The sequence below is a fragment of the Trichoderma camerunense genome, assembly GCF_050948025.1.
Source record: "Trichoderma camerunense strain CBS 138272 chromosome Unknown V8C40scaffold_5, whole genome shotgun sequence".
NCBI classification, from domain to species: Eukaryota; Fungi; Ascomycota; class Sordariomycetes; order Hypocreales; family Hypocreaceae; genus Trichoderma; species Trichoderma camerunense.
In genome coordinates, this window is record NW_028145365.1 from 25,566 (window position 1) to 42,735 (window position 17,170).

Genomic DNA, 17,170 nt, shown 5'->3' on the forward strand with positions numbered 1-17,170 from the left:
CTCTTATTGGCTGAAGGGCGTGTAAAGCATCCATTGTGATGTAGGTGTGACCTAGTCAGGTCGCAGCAGGTTTCCGCTCCTTTAATCATTTTCAGCCTAGCTAATTGAACTTGGGAAGTTAATTTATCTCTTAGGACCTGATTTCTTAACCCGCATCTCCTCCGTGCCGGCCGTTATTTTGGGCCGTGACTATGTACGTTAAATATCTTATTGGCTGAGGGATATCTCAGGCATCAGCCATGATGCCGGCGTGGTTCATCAAGCAGGGGAGATTGTCTCTTCTTTCGGTCATCATCAACTTCACAGATTGAACCTGATCATTTGTTCGTTTTTCTCTTCTCTTTCTCACTGGCCCGTATCCTTAGTTTGTCCAAGGAAGCCTTGATCCTTGAGTGCCATAATAATGCTACTAAAGTAGGAGAGAGAGTAAGTACAACATCTAGTATAAACACAGCTGTAATCATAAAGAATTTAAGGTCTTAATCTGTAAATGTTTCTAAAACAGATAGCATGCCAGAAGATTGCTAGTGGCATATGAAGTGCAGTTAACCGGGGTCTTCTTGCGGAGACATGGATTTCCAAATCCGGCAATCTGGAGATAGATCCATCCTGCCTCCACCTTGATCTGGTCGTGTATGCACTCATCCAGTTGGTGTGGTCAATTTTGCAACTGTAAAGACAATATTCGCAAGCCTTCTCCGCTATATGGTTCCAACGCTGATATTGGTTATAACCTGATATATACACACGTTGATAGATACATGCAATGCTAGGTGCCTTATGCACTTAGGTATATACGAACATGTATGTATGTGCCATCTTTTCTTGGTACATATAGGTGCCTTACCTTAGTAGTATGTTCCAACATGAATAACTTCCAGGTACTTAACGTTGTTTCTAGGTTCGTCTGATGCCTCGCGCAGCATGATCTTATTTCCTGCACCAGACGTATTTCCCTCGAAAAAGCATCTGACCACTAAATAGCCGCGATTGCACCCATCTCAAAAACTCCTGACACTGGGTAGCTCTGCAGCCGGACACACGCACCCCTTCGCGTGAGCTGGAGTCCCACGCAGCCACACACCATTGCCCAGTTCAGCGGATGTCAGCAGAGCGCTAGGTTGCCTCTTGCGAAGTGTCACCGCCCTCAAACCACTGGGTCTAATACCCCGCGAAAGAGTGTACCTCCCTCTGAACGTCATTTCCATCCACTCTGGAGCCCATTGGTCTACCTTTCCTCTTCGCATCACAAACCTCGGAATAGCCTCATCTCCACGAGGCTTGCCCTTTACCTTTCCTCATCCCCCGCCTCGACGAAACTCAGCACCAACGTCCACTGAAGGCACTTTGGAGGGGCTCAACTCGATTCACTGCGCCACTAGCTGTTTAGCTCCCTCCCATGGAAGAGTAACGCGCCATAACTTTTCTTCCTCCTCCTCCTCTTCCTCTCCCTCTCTCAGCCCTTCCCGTGTCGTCTCTTGTTTCCCCCTACGATGCCCTCGCATCGTCCCTCGAATCTACGCCGCCACCGTCTCCGAGTACGCTGACGCGATCGACAATGCGATAAGCAACCTCTTCGACCCACCCGCGCGCCAGCCATCCCGTCCTTCATCTTTTTGCTCGTCCAAACTTTCAATCCTCGCTTTCGACTCATCGCTTCATTCTCCCTACCAAACCTCACCCTTCGATCCGCACTCCATTCAAGATTTTACCCTCTTCTCCTCGTTTGCACGGCCTTTCCGTAAACCATGTCGTCTTCTCTCGAGGCCAAGATTGTGGTCTTGGGCGCCCAAAACGTGGGCAAGACGTCCCTTGTGATGCGGTACTGCAAAGGCTCCTTCAATCCAGCCCAGACGACATCCACCGTCGGCGCCAGTTTCCTGACCAAGCGCGTGGTCGACAATGACTCCGACACTGTTGTGCGCCTCCAGATCTGGGACACGGGTATGTGCATCTGCTGCTTTGTATCGCTGTCGTATTGTCTTATGCATCCCTGCCATTCCTCTGCTGGGTGCTGCCTAGACGTCTTTCATGCCCGATGATGATTTTTCTCGCCTGTTAAAATCACGTAATTTGCATAACATTTTATGCTGACTCTCTTCGCAGCCGGACAAGAGCGTTTCCGCTCTATATCCCGTTTATACTACCGCGGCGCCAATGCTTGCATCCTTTGTTACAGCATCACCGATGCCCAATCTTTCCTCGACATGGGCGAGTGGCTCATGGAGTTGCGCCGCAACCTGCCCGCAGACGTCGTGCTGCACGTCGTCGGCACAAAGGCCGACATTGTTGCCCGCGATCCTTCTCTCCGCCAAGTCCCCTTTGAGCGCTGCATCGCCTACGTCGCCGAGAATCTAGCCCCCGGCCTCGGCAGCACGCCGCCCCCGACCGCCACGCCCAGCAACGGCCATTCCTATCCCTCAATGGGCGGCGTCGAACCCCGGAGCCCCAGTTCTAAGCGGAGCTCCGGCTTCTGGGGCCAGGAGGTTGGCTGGGACGCCTGTCACGAGATCAGTGCCGAGAGCGGCGAGGGTGTCGAGGAGGTCTTCCGCGTCGTTGCCAGGAAGCTCGTCGAGCAGAACCGCAAAATGCAGCAGGCTCTTCTCCAGGCGACCGCCACACCAAATACACCCGGGTACGAATCCGGTATGGACGGAGGATACTTTGAGGGCATGAATGCCAGAGGGAGCTTCCGCATCGGACGCGACAGGCGGAGCTGGCTGTTTCCGCCGGGCTTCTCGCCCGCTGTGACCATTGACAGGGCTGGATCTACACAAGAGCAAGACCAGCAGGTCGACAGCCGGCAGAAACAACGGCGGAGCAGCTGCTGTTAGATGATTGTCTACGATCACCGAAATTCCTGCTTATGGCAGCTACGTATTGTTAAACCCATTGGATTCGCCGCTCAGAGGTTTGTTTTTTTGAATCCTAGCGGCGACCTTGGCTCCTTTCTTACTTTACTTTTTCTTTTTCTTGGGGCTTCACGAGGCCTTTTCCTCGATTTGCTCATATGGAACTTTTTAGAAGGCTGGGTGGCGTTCAGGATACAATGTACGGACGGGCTGGAAAAGACGGCAGTAGAGAGGACGTTAGGAGTGCCGTCTTGCCCAAAGGGTGTTTGTTTGTTTTGCTTGTTTGCTTTGCTTTGTTATACAGAGGATTGGGAAAGAGAGCTCTCACGAGACTATGGCTTGTACTCCTTTTTTTGTTTGTTTGCGGATTATGGTACGGGATATACGGGGGGTATGGACAATGGGTTTGATTTACGTTGTTCCTTTTTCTTTGCGTCTTTTCGCTTCTTTTATACTTGATGTCTTGGCTGGCTTTGTTACGTGTTTTGTTCCTTTTGGAGCTTAGGGTAGCGTAGGTACGACTTTGACATGTTAATATTTTTCATGTTTATGCAGGTCATGAACAGATTCTGCTACAAAAATTTCTATGGGCTTTTTATGCTGATGATCCTTCTGTTGTCTTCTTTACCTGCCCTGACTTGTCCAAATCATCGTCCACTGCTGGGGGAGCTGGAATATCCACGCCGAGGACCCTGTGTTCCATTCCGACGTATCCATCACTTACGACAATGATGTCCAGCTTGCGTGCCTCTTTGGCCTTGGGCGGGGGAAGCTTCAGCACCGTTCGTGCGGAGGGATATGAGCCCTGGCCGAGCGGCTTCTTTGCTCCTGAATTGCCTGCAGAGGGACTGCCCCAGCCGAGGCGTTTCACGGCGATGACTTCGTCTTTGGCGACATCCGCAACAATGACGAACCAGCCCTCATTCTGGGGCTTGTGGAACTTTGGCGCCCAAATGCGTGCGTCGCGGTCGACGAGGGGGTTGAGACGCTTGACATTTACGGTGAGCGAAAGTGTGGTGATGTCTGTGACGGTGACGGCGACGTTGGGGAGCATCGACGCGGCGCGCTTGAAGCGAGCTTGGAGGTTAGATGGCACGTGGAGTTTCTTGGCAAACGCGGTGATTTGATCTTGGGAATAAGTGCTGATTGTCGCGAGCGTCGTGTCGTTCTTTGTGGAGTCTGGTTCTACGCCGGGGAGGATTGATGCGGGAGGATCGGTTGGCCATCTGGCGCACTTGATGCTCTGGAGAAGCTTCATCATCTGCAGACAGCTAGAAAGGAAGCCCATCTCAGTGAGGACATCGATAGAAGCCTGGATGATACGAATTGCTTGGTCGAGCACACTGGTCTGATCACCGACGTAATCCGTAACGGGGAGCTCAATGCGCGACATGAACGCCTGCAGCAAGAGGAACGACTTGACGTGAGGATCCCACATGGGCAAATTAAACGAATTTCCAGGGAAAGGGAGATTCTGCGAGAGCACCTCATTGACCAAGTCTTCGTTGTGGCGGACGGGCAGCTCATCGTATTCCGTTGCGTGACACATCCACGACAAAACGTTCAAGAAGCTGGCATTTGCCTTTGCATTGCGAGAGAGATACCGAATGGTCATGTGCGAGAGGTAGTAGTAACTCATAATCTTGCCGAGAGGAGTAGGATCGACGTCGCCGTTGGGGAAGACTTCGACGCATTTTGATTCATCGAGCTCCTCGAGGGATTTATTGACCATGTCAATCATGAATTCGTTGGCTAGCTGCTGAGCGGCGATGGTGCTGTGTTCTTCTGCCGAAATCTCCAGTCCATAATAGGACGGGTTCTTGTGAAGTCGTCTAAAGAAGAATGTCCATGTCAGATAGTCGAGTGCATCTTGTTTATTCATAATCGTCTCCGCGGAGATTTCTGCGCAGATATGGTTGTCCAAGACTTTGTGCAGCGTTGATTCCACAGGGAAACCAGTGTGCAAAAAGTGCTTGTAGAAATCCTTCTTGGCATCTTGGGTGAAGATGCGGGCCACACCAGAGTTGTCAAACTGAGGTCGTCCAGCTCGTCCCAACATCTGCAAGACGTCTGTAAGGTCCATGTCCTTGTAGCCACTGGTCTTGGCGTCGTAGAACTGAGTGCCCTTGACAACGACAAGGTGGGCGGGCAAGTTCACACCCCATGCAAGTGTACTGGTTGCGACAAGGATCTGAATCTTGTTGTTCAGGAAGAGCTCTTCTGCAATTTGTCGATCAGATTCGACGAGACCAGCATGATGGAGGCCAATACCAAAGTTGATGGCTTCTCTCAGAGCATCATCCTTTACACGTGACAAATTGAGTTGTAGATCTTCTTCGTCCATTCGAAGGAAGCGTCGTGGGTTGTCCTCCATACCGCAGTAGTTGATTAGATCCTTGGCAGTGAGGCGAGTCTGTCGACGGGACGCAACAAACACAATGACGGGCTTTTCAGGGCTGTGGTTCTTGATTGCCAAAAATGTTGGCCTGTTCATTGATTGCATCAACGGGCAGAAGCCTCTAACCTCTGGGAACCCATCAATGTACAGCTCTAGAGGGACGGGGCGGACGGAATGCCTAAAGTTGAAGAGGCCTTCCTTTACGCCAAGCCAGTTAGCTAGATCAGTAGCATTGGCACAAGCTGTTGACATGCCAAGCAGCCTGACCTTGTTCTTCGTCGAGGATGAAATATAGTTCATTCCTAGTTATTCAGTTAGCGGCCAAATTCTCTAAGGTTAAAAGAAAGACATCTTACGAGAAACAATAATCTCCAAAATCGGACCACGGTCTCCAGCCAACAGGTGAATCTCATCGATAATCACCAAGCTGACCTGCCTAACATATCCTCTGGTCTGCCAAGAACGAGAAATACCATCCCACTTCTCAGGCGTCGTGATGATGATGTCTGCATCCTTGATAGTCCTCGTGTCGGGAGTGTTGTCACCGGTCAACTCAACCAGTTTGAGTCCCAGGGGCTTAGCAAGACGGTTCCCCCAGTCTATGACACGTTCGCGAACCAGGGCCTTCATTGGCGCGATATACACCACCTTGGACTTGGGTCGTTCTCGGAATGCCCACCACATGGCAAGTTCGGCAGCAACAGTCTTTCCACTACCTGTCGGAGAACCCAGAAGAACGTTTGCTGAAGTATGATACAGAGTATGGAAGATTTGAGTCTGCATCGGGTTGAAGAAGCTGAATCGCTTGGCATACAACTCTTCCAGTCCCGGATTCTTGAGTGCCGTGATGGGAAGGGGTTGCAGGTTAAGCAAGTCGGTATACACACTTTCCGTATCTGGGCGGATGAGATGTTGGAAAGAAACAGGAGTTACCGTCTCAGATCCAAGCCATCGATCAGAGATTGCTCGAACGTAGATTTGTGTCGGTAATGGGTCTGACAGAGGAATGGTGAAATTCAGTTCATGCTCATCATGTAGCTTTCTCCTGTTGAGAATAAAGTACTCATGATGATAAATCTCTGAAGTCTCCGAGTTCTCGACCCAAATGTAGAAGGACTCCGACGTTCCATGGATGTGATCTTTCCACAGGAAGTCGGGGATAACATACAACTTGATACGCAACACATCTCGATTCAGAGGGGCAATCTCAGCCTCCACATGGACCATTGGGAAATTGTTGAGTATCTTGGCAATGTTCTTTCCAGCACCTTGGTTGTGTACCAAGCTTCCGATCTCTGCGGGCTCCATTTCTTTCATGACGTCGATTGTCAAGTTTTCTTTGGAGTCGAGTTGGTTTAGGATTGGTTTCTGGAGCTCAAACTGATGGAGAGGGTGTTGAAACGGCCAGATTCTCTTTTCAATTGACTTGGACAGGGTCAGAAGCACTAGACATTGGTGGCCCCATCTACGGTTGAGCGCAAGCATGAACAAGGCTCTGCAAATTCGACCGGATTGCTGAGCAACATAGTTCATATCGTTGGTAAGAGCGAAATCGTCTGGCTGGATTTTGGAAATGTATGACTGCAGCAGAATATTGGTCTTTACCTGAGGCGTGTCAATGCCTTTGTCAACATCGCAAGGAACAATGTCTTTGAACTGCAGCAGCTCCTTTGCTTCGCTGTCTCTGGACTGGATATTGTCAAACTCTCCACTCATACTAATCATCTTCAAGACGTCGGCCTCGGTGGCTTGGGGGTTCATCATTGTGTTGAAGACTTGGATGCTCGAGTGAAGGATGTAGTATTGACTGGCAATGCGACCAATATCCTTGCTGCGGAGCTCTTCAGTATTCTCATTAAAGATGATCATCTGCGATTGCTGCAGAGTTCGCGCAGCTTGTATCGCTAGTTGGCGACGTCGCTGAACCAAGTTCGGATCATCACGTATTTCTGCCCACTCAATGCCATAAGTCATCGGGCTCCTCTGCATACGCACAAACAGATATGAGTATCCTATCCATTGGACGGCTTCTGGAATTGACGTGACAGTGCCCAAAGCGATTTCGGCATTGAGATTGTCAACCAGCTTGGTCGAGAATTTTGATTCGATGGGTTGCTGTTCCGTAATGGCTGATAAGTAGTGTGGAAGCTTGTCAAGAGTGGTACAGATCATGCCGATACCAGTGTCTTCAAACTGGGGACGACCGGCACGACCAAAGATCTGAAGCACATCAAGAATGCTGAGATCAATGAATTTACCGTCCTGTGCACTGTATACCTGAGTACCCTTAATAACGACCGCCGCAGCCGGCAAGTTGACACCCCATGCCAGAGTAGCAGTACAGCAGAGAACTTTGAGCACGCCATCGGCAAAGAGTCGCTCCATGAGATTTCTGTCTGCTCTTGCCATACCAGCATGGTGAACACCGATACCCTTGGAGAGCAAATCTCGAATATCCTTGGACTTGGACTGGCCTATATCTCGTGATGCCTGGCCATAATGAGGATGTCCTGATGGATCAAAAAGATCGACACAGAACTGCTCGATTGCCTTTTGGTGAAGCATCCTTGCCGTCACCATGGTGTCTCTCCGGGAATGCACAAACACCATGACTTGATGATCACGCTGCAGCATCTCTTTGACCTTGTCAAAGGCAACGTTATCCAAGTTGTCCTTGGAAGTCTTGGACCCGGCCTTTCCTTTGACACCAATGAAATGCTGCTCTAGCGGAACAGGACGGAATGAGGCATCAAAATAGAACAAGCCAGCGTACTTGTTCACCTTCAGGAAATCGGCAACATCAACATAATTGGGCAGGGTAGCACTGAGACCGATGATTCGAATGAGCGACTGAGTGCTTTCTACCTGCCTCTCTGTTCGAGCAACCAGAGATTCTAAAACGGCTCCTCGCTCGTCATGAAGCATGTGGACTTCATCGATGATGAGCAGCCTCACCTTCTGCACCAGCTCCGTATCTCCAGTTCCCTTTCTGGTGACAACATCCCACTTTTCAGGGGTGGTGACGATGATTTGAGTTTGGACAATTTCGGCCTTGGTGAGCTGCATATCACCAGTGTATTCTCGACACTTGATGCCCAGCCATGCAAGACGCTTGCCCAGCTTCTCGGTAACTTCGGCTGCCAGAGCCTTCATGGGCGCGACATAGACGATTTTGAAGTCCTCTGTGTTGACAGCAAATTCAGTCGCCTCGGGGTTCTCAATAGGATTTGGCTGAATATGCTGGCCAATAGTGTGAAGAATCGTGAGCATGGCTGCATCAGTTTTACCCTAATCATAATCATCAGCATTGGTAGAGAGAGCTTGTCACCAAGTCGAGTGAACTAACCGCACCGGTTGGAGCACAAATCAACATGTTCTCACTCGTCTTGTATCCAACTGGGAAGACCAAACTCTGCATCCGGTTGAGTGTCTTGTACCCCTTGAATGTATTGCGGCAAAGCCCATCCAAATCTGAAATTTTAATGAGCTTCTCTCCTGGTCCTGGTACGCCTTTCTTCCCAGCTGGCACGAAATATTCCTCATATTTCTCAAACTGAAGACGCTCACTACCAACTGGTAGGCCGTACTTTTTGCCAGAAGAGCTCAGGGTGTTTCCCGCATTGTATGCCCTGTAAACGTGAGGATACTGAGGCTCTTTGGCGTAGCTAGGCGCAAGAGCAGCGTTTTTGTGCTGGTAGTCTCGCATACGAAGAGCCTCATCCCTCTGAGCTTTGGTCAAAAGTTTTCGTCCTTGGGTTTCCGGCTGCTCATGGTGAGCCGAGGCGGAGGCAAGAACTTCATCTTTGTGTCCCAAGAGCTCAATGATAAAATCGAGGTCATCAAACCCAACCAAATCAGTGAGATGAGCCTGCAGCTCATCCTCGGGCTGGCCAGATGATAGCACGCTCACGATTTGAGACTCAAAAACATCCGGAGACATGCCATTCTTGGCTGCAATGGAAGCACATTTGGCGGCAAGCCACTCGGCCCCAAAACCACCAGCGGCTGCACCGGTCCCATCCTCAGCAAAATCGCTGCTGTAGTACTCCTCGTCTTCGTCAGAGATGAAGTCCCAAACGTCGTGGCCGCTGGTGGTAGAGGAATAGCCACCAAAGTCGTCGTCGTCCAGATCGGCATCAGCATCGGGCGCTTTGATACTATTTTGAGGCAGCTTGAGATTAGCAAGGGCCGCCTGCATAGCAGCAAATTGCTGCCTCCACTCGGCCTCTGCGCTCAACAGATCAGCTGAGGCCATTGTTGGTCCAACGTCGAATATTTTGAGAACTGCGATAAACCAGAGATCGAAAAAGCGCAGTCGGTTCAAATGCAAAAACGTCGCAATCTATAGCTTTGGTGTTCTTAATGCTAAGCTGCTCCGTCTAGCCTTTTATTCACCCATCTCCCAAGAAAAGATGGACTCCGCATGACGCATAGATGCTCCTCATATCAGTCACACCGCTAGCCCCACTCACTGATAGACTTACAGCGCTCCCAACAGCGCTGAATCCTGCTACTGCGCACCTGTGTGGATTTAGCGGGGTCCTCTTTGTACTTTGGAGCGCCTAAACTCCGTAGGCTGAGGACATGGAATGTTGAATCCCTCCCAGTAGCGCATGAAACTCCGACTGTGAAACACCTGCGCTTTCAACGTCGAACCTCGTCCATTTCCCGCCTCTTCAACAACCCTCCTTTGGCCTGCAATTTCAACCCGCACTCTCCCATCGCACGACTTTACACCTCCTTACTCGAGCATCTAGACAGAAAAGACCAGATTCGTTCAATAGAACTCGCCCACCATGAAGCTTCACTACATCGGCGTACGTCCAATCGAGTTGCCTTGCTACCCTTTGTCTTCACCGAATCCTCGAGCCTAATCGTCCCTTTTGGCTAACACGGCATCTCTCGAGATAGATCATCCGCAACGATAGCCAGCCCGTAGTCGAGATCGTTTCTGAAAAGGAGCTGAGCGCATACTCGCGCTTCACACGCAGCAAGTTCGTACCCCCCGCAGGAATCCCGTCTTGTCCTCCCCAAGGCACCGGTTTGCCCAAACAACCACTAACAAGATCTTCTCCAGCTATGGCGAGTTCATGAGCCTTTTCGCAAAGACTGTTGCCGAGCGCACTCGTCCCGCCCAGCGACAAGACGTCGAAGAACAAGGTACGGAATCCTCCAACGCTCTCCTCCCTCCCTTGCCAAAGGGGGGAGAGGGGAAACAAAACCATGACCGCTTACACGCAATCAACCTAGACTACACTTTCCACGCGTACGGCCGCACCGAGGGCATCTGCGGCATCATCATCTCCGACCACCAATACCCCGCCCTGGTCGCCCACCAGCTCCTCAGCAAAGTTGTCGACGAGTTCCTCACCAAGCACCCGCGCTCCTCGTGGGCCACCGGCGAGCCCGTCCTGCCTTTCCCCGAGCTGAAGGACTACCTCGAAAAGTATCAGGACCCGCAGCAGGCCGACAGCATCATGAAGATCCAGAAGGAGCTTGACGAGACCAAGATTGTGCTGCACAAGACGATTGAGAGTGTGTTGCAGCGAGGAGAGAAGATTGACGACTTGGTGGCGAAGAGTGATGGTCTGAGCGCTCAGAGCAAAATGTTTTATCGTACGATACACCCTGACTTTTCCCCCTTTGTGATGATTGGGATTCATTTGCTAATGTGTTTTTGAAAATTTAGAGCAAGCAAAGAAGCAGAATTCCTGCTGCGTGTTGATGTAATTAGGTCGTTTCATTTGGCGTTGCATGCGGTTCATGTTTCAGCAACAAATGGGGTGTTTGCTTTGAAAGATTGGTTATTACGAAAGACACACAACTCGCACAATACCTCTTACCAATATTTAATACGTATCACACAACACAATGGGAAAGACGAGGGTGTTCACTGCGAATTTTGCACACAAATATATAAAAAATACCAAATGATATTTTCGTTAAATTTTTTCATAAGATTGCTCGACACAGCTGTGTTTTCGCTTTGTAATATTTTTATATATCCGCCATCAAAGCTGGCCCCCGGGGCTATGCACTAATGCTATTGAAAAAAATAGAAGGGAATCTTGAAGAAGTTGGGTAATCGAGTATAAAGAAGAAAAAATGACAGATGAAATGGAAGTAAGTGAGGGCATATGAGTAGGTAGCGAGTTATGCACGCCAGGCGGCTAAAATCATAAAGAAAAAGAAGATGAAGGAAAAAGAAAAATAAGGGTTAAAAAATAGACAAGAATACATCAGTCAGAAACGTAAAAGGTCGTTCCGTCATGCTCCTTCAAGAACCACACGTGAGCTCTTTCGATAACCGCCACCACCACCTTGCGCAGTATTCGCCCGACTAGCAGGATGGACCAAGACCGGAACCGCGGTCCTCGTCTCAACAAGCCGCTTATTCTTGTCCAACTTGATGTTGGAGGCCGCGTCAGGCGCGGGCTCGCCGGGGTTCCTCCTTGAAGTGGAACGGTTCAGAGGCACCAGCATTTTACGCTGCTGCCTTGAGACGCTAATTTGCCGCGCAATCGAGATTTCCACGGCCTCGTATAGAGCCTTTTCGACCTCTTCTTCGCCTGCGTCGGTGCGGATGGACGCCATGGACATTTGGTGTTGGTGGTGTTGCTTCGGAGGCGTAGCTTCCTGAGATGCTGCTGTGGGTTCGGCCACGCGGTTTGTGGGTGGAGGAGGAGGAGGTCCTGATGGCTTTTTGAGGATGGATCGCGGCTGTGGTGGCTGTGGTTGTGGTTGTGTGGATACGGAGGCAGGAGATTCGGATAACTGGTCAGTGACTTTTGGTATGCTGGGCTGTTCGGATGGCGATTCTTTGCGATGAAATTTAGAGATGAGGCGCTCGCGTCGCTCTGGCGTCGTTTCGGCATCTGCAGGCAAGGGTGGTTCGTCGTTTGAGGGAGTAGAAACTGAAGTAGTCCTCTTTCTCTGTTGCGCTGGGACTTTATACATGGCTGGAGTCGGAAAGTTGACCACGGCAGCAGGAGTGGTGTTGGATCGTCTCCGTGAGGAGCCCCTAGGGGGGTTGCCTGCTGGGGCCTGGTTAGGCACGGCGAGAGATTCTGATGGTGTGCTCTCTGGCAAAGGTGAGCTGCCTCTCCGTACTATCTCGATAGGTAAAGATCTATCTCGGTAGCTTTTGGCCGCAGGCATGTTTAGCCTCTCTATCTTGATTTGTCGTCGGTCAGGCAAGCTAGGCCTTGGTGACGGTTGCGGCGGCTGCTGCGGCGACTGCAGAGAGTCTTGTGATTGTTGTGGCTGCTGAGGTTCCTCGGGCTTTTCCAACTCTTTTGAGCTTGATCGCTGAGGTCTTGGTGAGGGCGCAGGCCGTTTAGGTTCCTCGGGGCGTTGTAGCACCTGGGCCTCTGGAGCCTTTTGAACCTTCTGAGCCTCTTGAACCTCTTGAACTTCCTGTACTTCTTGCAGCTTCACAGGCTGTTCTGTTTGTGCTTCAAGTTGCGGTTCTTTCGGCGGTTGAGACTCCTGGGCTTGCTGCAGGAAGTATTGGTACTGCTGCTGCTGCTTCTGAAGAATGTTTCCAAACATGATGCTGTAGCGCTCCATTTCAATTGTCGGAATCTCAATGCTCAAAAGGGACTGTAGTTGTTTTGGTTGCTCAATCTGAATCTGCGGCGGAGCGGGAGCTTCTCGTGTCGGTGCCGCTGTGTCTCGTGGCAACACAGGCATCTCGGGGACCGGATGTCTCGATAAGCTGCCTGCGCTGTCCTTGCGTGCCGTTGACCCCTTTCGGTCACTCTCTCTATCACCACCAATTTTCGATACATTGGTACGACTTCCAAGATCCATGCTCTTTCCCGAATCTGTACCCGCTGCTCGCGAGGCCGGGCTATCGGCTGGCTTAGATCGCTTTGATTTAGTCCTACTAAAAGGATTCCATCTTTTCGACATTGACCTTGACATGCCGTTGGGGTTGGGATTGGTTTCCGACGCATCTCCCCCAGAAGTTACAGTCGTAAGGACTTGAGTCTGGTTCCATGGTGCCTCGGCAGATCCAGGAGGGTGGCTCGGACTTCCAAGTGCCATTCCGATCGTAGTTGGTGTGTCGCCTCCGTTTATTGAAGGTGGTGCCAGTGAGGATGAAGTTGGAGTGTTTTTGGAAATTGATGCTGGCGACGATATTTCGCGTGCATACGGGATGTGATATTGCCGAATAGCTCGTCCTTCCAAGTGTCTCGTACTCGCAGAACGATCAACAGAGATCGTCGCCTTCGAATCTAAACTGATCTGATCGGTAGACCTGCTATATCCAAACTGATCAACTTGTCTAAGCCGTCCGGCGGCAGAATTGGCATCCAGGCCTGAAGAATGGTAAGGACTGTGGTTTTGAGAAGGGCTAGCAGCGCTTTCAGTCGCGACTGATCTGAGCGACGCGGACGAGGCCGGTTTATAAGAGGACTTGTAATCCCCATCTGCCCATTTTTGCGGGCCCTCTTCTGATGCTGCATAAGTCGGCGTGCTGCTGTGGGCAAGCTCAGATTGGGAGAAAATTTGTTTTTGCAAGGTTGCGGCGTCCCCTGCCCGTACCTTGAACAGCCCCATCGTTGAGCAACCAGGGCCAGACTCTGTGAAGAAGACGAGGACTGGCCTGGGGACAAAGTCGATCAGAAAGCGATCATGCGATGATTTTCCCTCTTGGCTCAGAACACGGGGAAGAGGCGTTTGATAAAGGTAAGATGCTCTTAGTTGGCAACCGGCGAACTATTGGCACCAGTCCAGTAATAGCGCCGAAGTGGCGGATCGGCATGAAGACAGTGGCGTTTCGAAATCCAAAACGCAATACCTGTCCTCCGACTTGCACATTCATCCACCTTTAAAGGCCTTGCATTCTTAGCGGCGTCCTTCGGGGCACGAGAGCAAACGCTACCTACTCACCGGGGTAGGACAAGGCCATCTTCACCTGGGCGACTTGTTAACTTGTTAGAGAACCCCATGTTTACTTTGACGCTGCAAGCGGAAAGACCCCTAGACGCCGGCGCGGCGCATAACAATGTACGAATAGTCGTATGAGCGGGCACTCGGTGTGTGTTACTTGATGCATCAAGGCGGCAGACAAAGGGCCTCACCGCCCCTGTAGCGGGAGACTTGGGGCAGCCATGTCATCGAAATGCGGAACTTGGGCCACGATCTTGGCCAGTAGCATAACGCGCGGCACTTCTGGTTGGCAAAGCTATGTTTGAGGTTGATGAGAGGGGTCGCGATGTCCGGATGTTAAGGCGGCTTGATCCGCACCAGGATGGCTAGGCCAGGGCCCAAACCAGGGACTACCAGGGACTAGCAAGGATTGCCGGATTGGGCAAGCTGGAGAAATTGGGTTCCATTCCATTCCGAGTTTGCGAGCGATTACAGGCGGAAATCTGCTCTGTAACAAAAAGGCAGCCTCGGGACAGTGGGGGAAATGACCGGCATGGATATGTTTGTAGGATCGATATAGCCGACGAGCTGGGCGGTTTTAGCATTGATCCAGCACGGCGAATTATCGATTGTCGGTAACTGTCACCGCCTTGGTGCATTGGGGATACTGCCCGGCATTTAAGCTACCGCCTACAATACTACCTCCAGTCCTTAGTTGGGCGTCAGAATCTCATACAAAAACAAAAGCACAGACAAATTGTTATTCTCAAACACGGTGATCTGATAAAAGAAACTACAAATATAGCAACAAACTGCAGCAGAATATGCTTGAACCGACGTTCCAGAATTACATTGAGAACATCTACCAGCCAAAGGCCGATCTGAGATCAGACGCGGTGGCTCCTCTACCCCCTGATAATTTAACATGGCGGGGTGCGACACTAAGCTCGACTCCTGAAGACATGCTGCGACAGCCCTGTTGGCCGGTGCCTGACTGTGCTGGTGCTGTCCTTTGTTTAGATTTTGACTCCGTAAGACACGGAGCACATGCGAAAAAGCCGCTCTATGCGTCGTGACGTTGCAGATGCGAAGAGGCCAAAAGGGGATTAAGCGATGCTACGGAAGCTCGTTTATCGCAGCCAGCCTCCGAGCGACAGATGGTCTACGCCTCCGTTTTTCCTCTTGCAGCTAAGCCGAATCTCCGTCTTGTTTTAATCTTTATTCAAGGGTCTTTTCTCAACTGCAATACTTTCGTATACCAACATGGGCATATTCAGCTGTTGCGTGGCCCTTGTATTTCCCATCGGTTCCTCTTCCTCCTTACAATTTGCTGCTGGGGTTTGTCGGCTCACTTTGTCAAGGGGATACCCTCAACGTTTCATCTCTTGAGAGGACGAGATTGCTTGACATTTATTATCCTCGTCATATTCCCGTGCACGATGTACTTTGCACATCGCGTCTGTATAATTACAAAACTACTACTTCCTCAACTATGTAAGAGATTGGAGGATGACCCCAGAAAAGGTAAGTTATCGATAGAGGTACTTGCCAAGGAAGTGGCGGCGGGACAAAGGGGACGGTGACATTTTACAGCCTTGCATCGACTACATATGCCAGTTAACATGTCTCTGCTGTCAGAGACACTACAATGTGCAAGTCATACGATAAACAATAAGCTCAAGATTGTTTCCAAAGGTGGATTCTGACAGCTTGTTGTTTTGTCATTGTATCAGATAGAGAGCAGGGTCCGTTGGGAGATGGCGGGAATAGTCTAATAGCTACACGTCAGATGCGCAGCAGCTTACTGCAATTTCGGGTTGACATCCGACGAGCATCGACATATTTAACCTCTGTATCCTGCATTAAACAATCGCCATTGCCGTCAGCGGTACGATATCCGGAGTTGATCTCGAATAACCCTAGTAATGAGCGACCATCTCTTGGAAGAATTCCACTCGATATATTCAACATCTTTGAAAGCTACATAATGTCTGGTAATCTATCAGACGTAGCGGATGATTCTGCGGAAATCCGTGGCAAAGGCTCACGATTCCGGGTGCAACCATAATGACGATTCTATGGGCGCTGATTTCATGCCAGTAATGCAATTCTCGACCATGATATTGATCAAAGAGAAGAGGATGAAGGTAGGCAACGTTTTATATAGCCTTAGCAGTAGCATTAAGGAGAAGTTGCGAATATAGCGAGATAGGAGTCAATGTCACTGCGGAAATTGCCATCCATAGTCAAACTCACCAACAATGTAGACAGAAATTACTACTGTTTGATGATAGAAACCAATATAGTAGTTTGCTTCCATCCTTCACCTAGAGGAGGAAATTGCAGTCAAATACCATCATTTCACGATGCCTTCTCGTCCCACTTACAACAGAAAACGGGGAAATGGGGCCCCGCTTGCGGGAGCAGAGTTTCGTTTCATGTGATCCAATCTCTGATCAATTACTAGTCATTGTCAAATATCCAAGGTCTTGTGGCAGATGATCTGGACAGTGGACACGGATGATCCTTTTTGGAGATGGGCATGGATGAATGAAGGAATGCGAAGCGTGAATCGACTCTTTCGGCTCTCACCGACAACATTGGACGAGGACCAAATGGGATGAATATTCTGGAGCCGCTGGGAGAAGTTCGGCAAAATGTATGCCCGTGCTCTGAAGCTTAAAGATGGTATGCTTTGGTGACGTAGTTGCAACGGTGGGAAAACGCTTGACATCAGATATTCTTTGAGTCTGGATGAAGAGCTGGATAAATCCATCCCTAGACAAATGGACTTGTCAGAATATGGAGCGTTGCCGAGACCGCGATTGTACTGCTGGGGAAAGGGACCCCCTTAAACTGAGTCCGGGGAGAAGAAGCCAAAGGATGATCAGAATCAGCGCATGGATGACATCGTAGGCGAAGAATGGTGGCTTTCGAGTATATTGGATAGGCTGCCACTATAATTCCTGGCGTCTTGGAGCGAATCCTGGATACATGTGACGGTTCAAATTATCTGGATGCCTATCTTAGGTGGTAAGGCATC

General features: G+C 50.2%; 5 protein-coding genes across 5 annotated transcripts; 3 read left to right on the top strand and 2 right to left on the bottom strand.

Moving 5' to 3' along the window:
* Positions 1–1,038: 1,038 nt before the first annotated feature.
* Positions 1,039–3,459, top strand: V8C40DRAFT_238211 (P-loop containing nucleoside triphosphate hydrolase protein). Its single transcript, XM_083214400.1, has 2 exons — positions 1,039–1,944; positions 2,107–3,459. The coding sequence occupies exons 1-2, from the start codon at positions 1,749–1,751 to the stop codon at positions 2,832–2,834; spliced, it is 924 nt and encodes a 307-aa protein (XP_083075259.1). The 5' UTR covers positions 1,039–1,748; the 3' UTR covers positions 2,835–3,459.
* Positions 2,923–3,355, top strand: V8C40DRAFT_167534 (uncharacterized protein). Its single transcript, XM_083211554.1, has one exon. It carries the CDS (start codon positions 3,011–3,013, stop codon positions 3,260–3,262), a length of 252 nt encoding a protein of 83 aa, XP_083075260.1. The 5' UTR covers positions 2,923–3,010; the 3' UTR covers positions 3,263–3,355.
* Positions 3,141–9,629, bottom strand: V8C40DRAFT_167545 (Sec63 Brl domain-containing protein). The gene is made up of 3 exons (XM_083211555.1): positions 8,597–9,629; positions 5,607–8,538; positions 3,141–5,552 (listed from the first exon to the last, which is right to left on the bottom strand). The coding sequence occupies exons 1-3, from the start codon at positions 9,503–9,505 to the stop codon at positions 3,448–3,450; spliced, it is 5,946 nt and encodes a 1,981-aa protein (XP_083075261.1). The 5' UTR covers positions 9,506–9,629; the 3' UTR covers positions 3,141–3,447.
* Positions 9,630–9,826: 197 nt separating this feature from the next.
* On the top strand, positions 9,827–11,259 carry V8C40DRAFT_238217 (palmitoyltransferase YKT6). Its single transcript, XM_083214401.1, has 5 exons — positions 9,827–10,067; positions 10,162–10,244; positions 10,328–10,410; positions 10,501–10,866; positions 10,940–11,259. Exons 1-5 carry the CDS (start codon positions 10,047–10,049, stop codon positions 10,978–10,980), a joined length of 594 nt encoding a protein of 197 aa, XP_083075262.1. The 5' UTR covers positions 9,827–10,046; the 3' UTR covers positions 10,981–11,259.
* V8C40DRAFT_167577 (uncharacterized protein) lies at positions 11,225–14,208 on the bottom strand. Its single transcript, XM_083211556.1, has 2 exons — positions 14,149–14,208; positions 11,225–14,084 (listed from the first exon to the last, which is right to left on the bottom strand). Exon 2 carries the CDS (start codon positions 13,813–13,815, stop codon positions 11,518–11,520), a length of 2,298 nt encoding a protein of 765 aa, XP_083075263.1. The 5' UTR covers positions 13,816–14,084; positions 14,149–14,208; the 3' UTR covers positions 11,225–11,517.
* Positions 14,209–17,170: the final 2,962 nt, after the last annotated feature.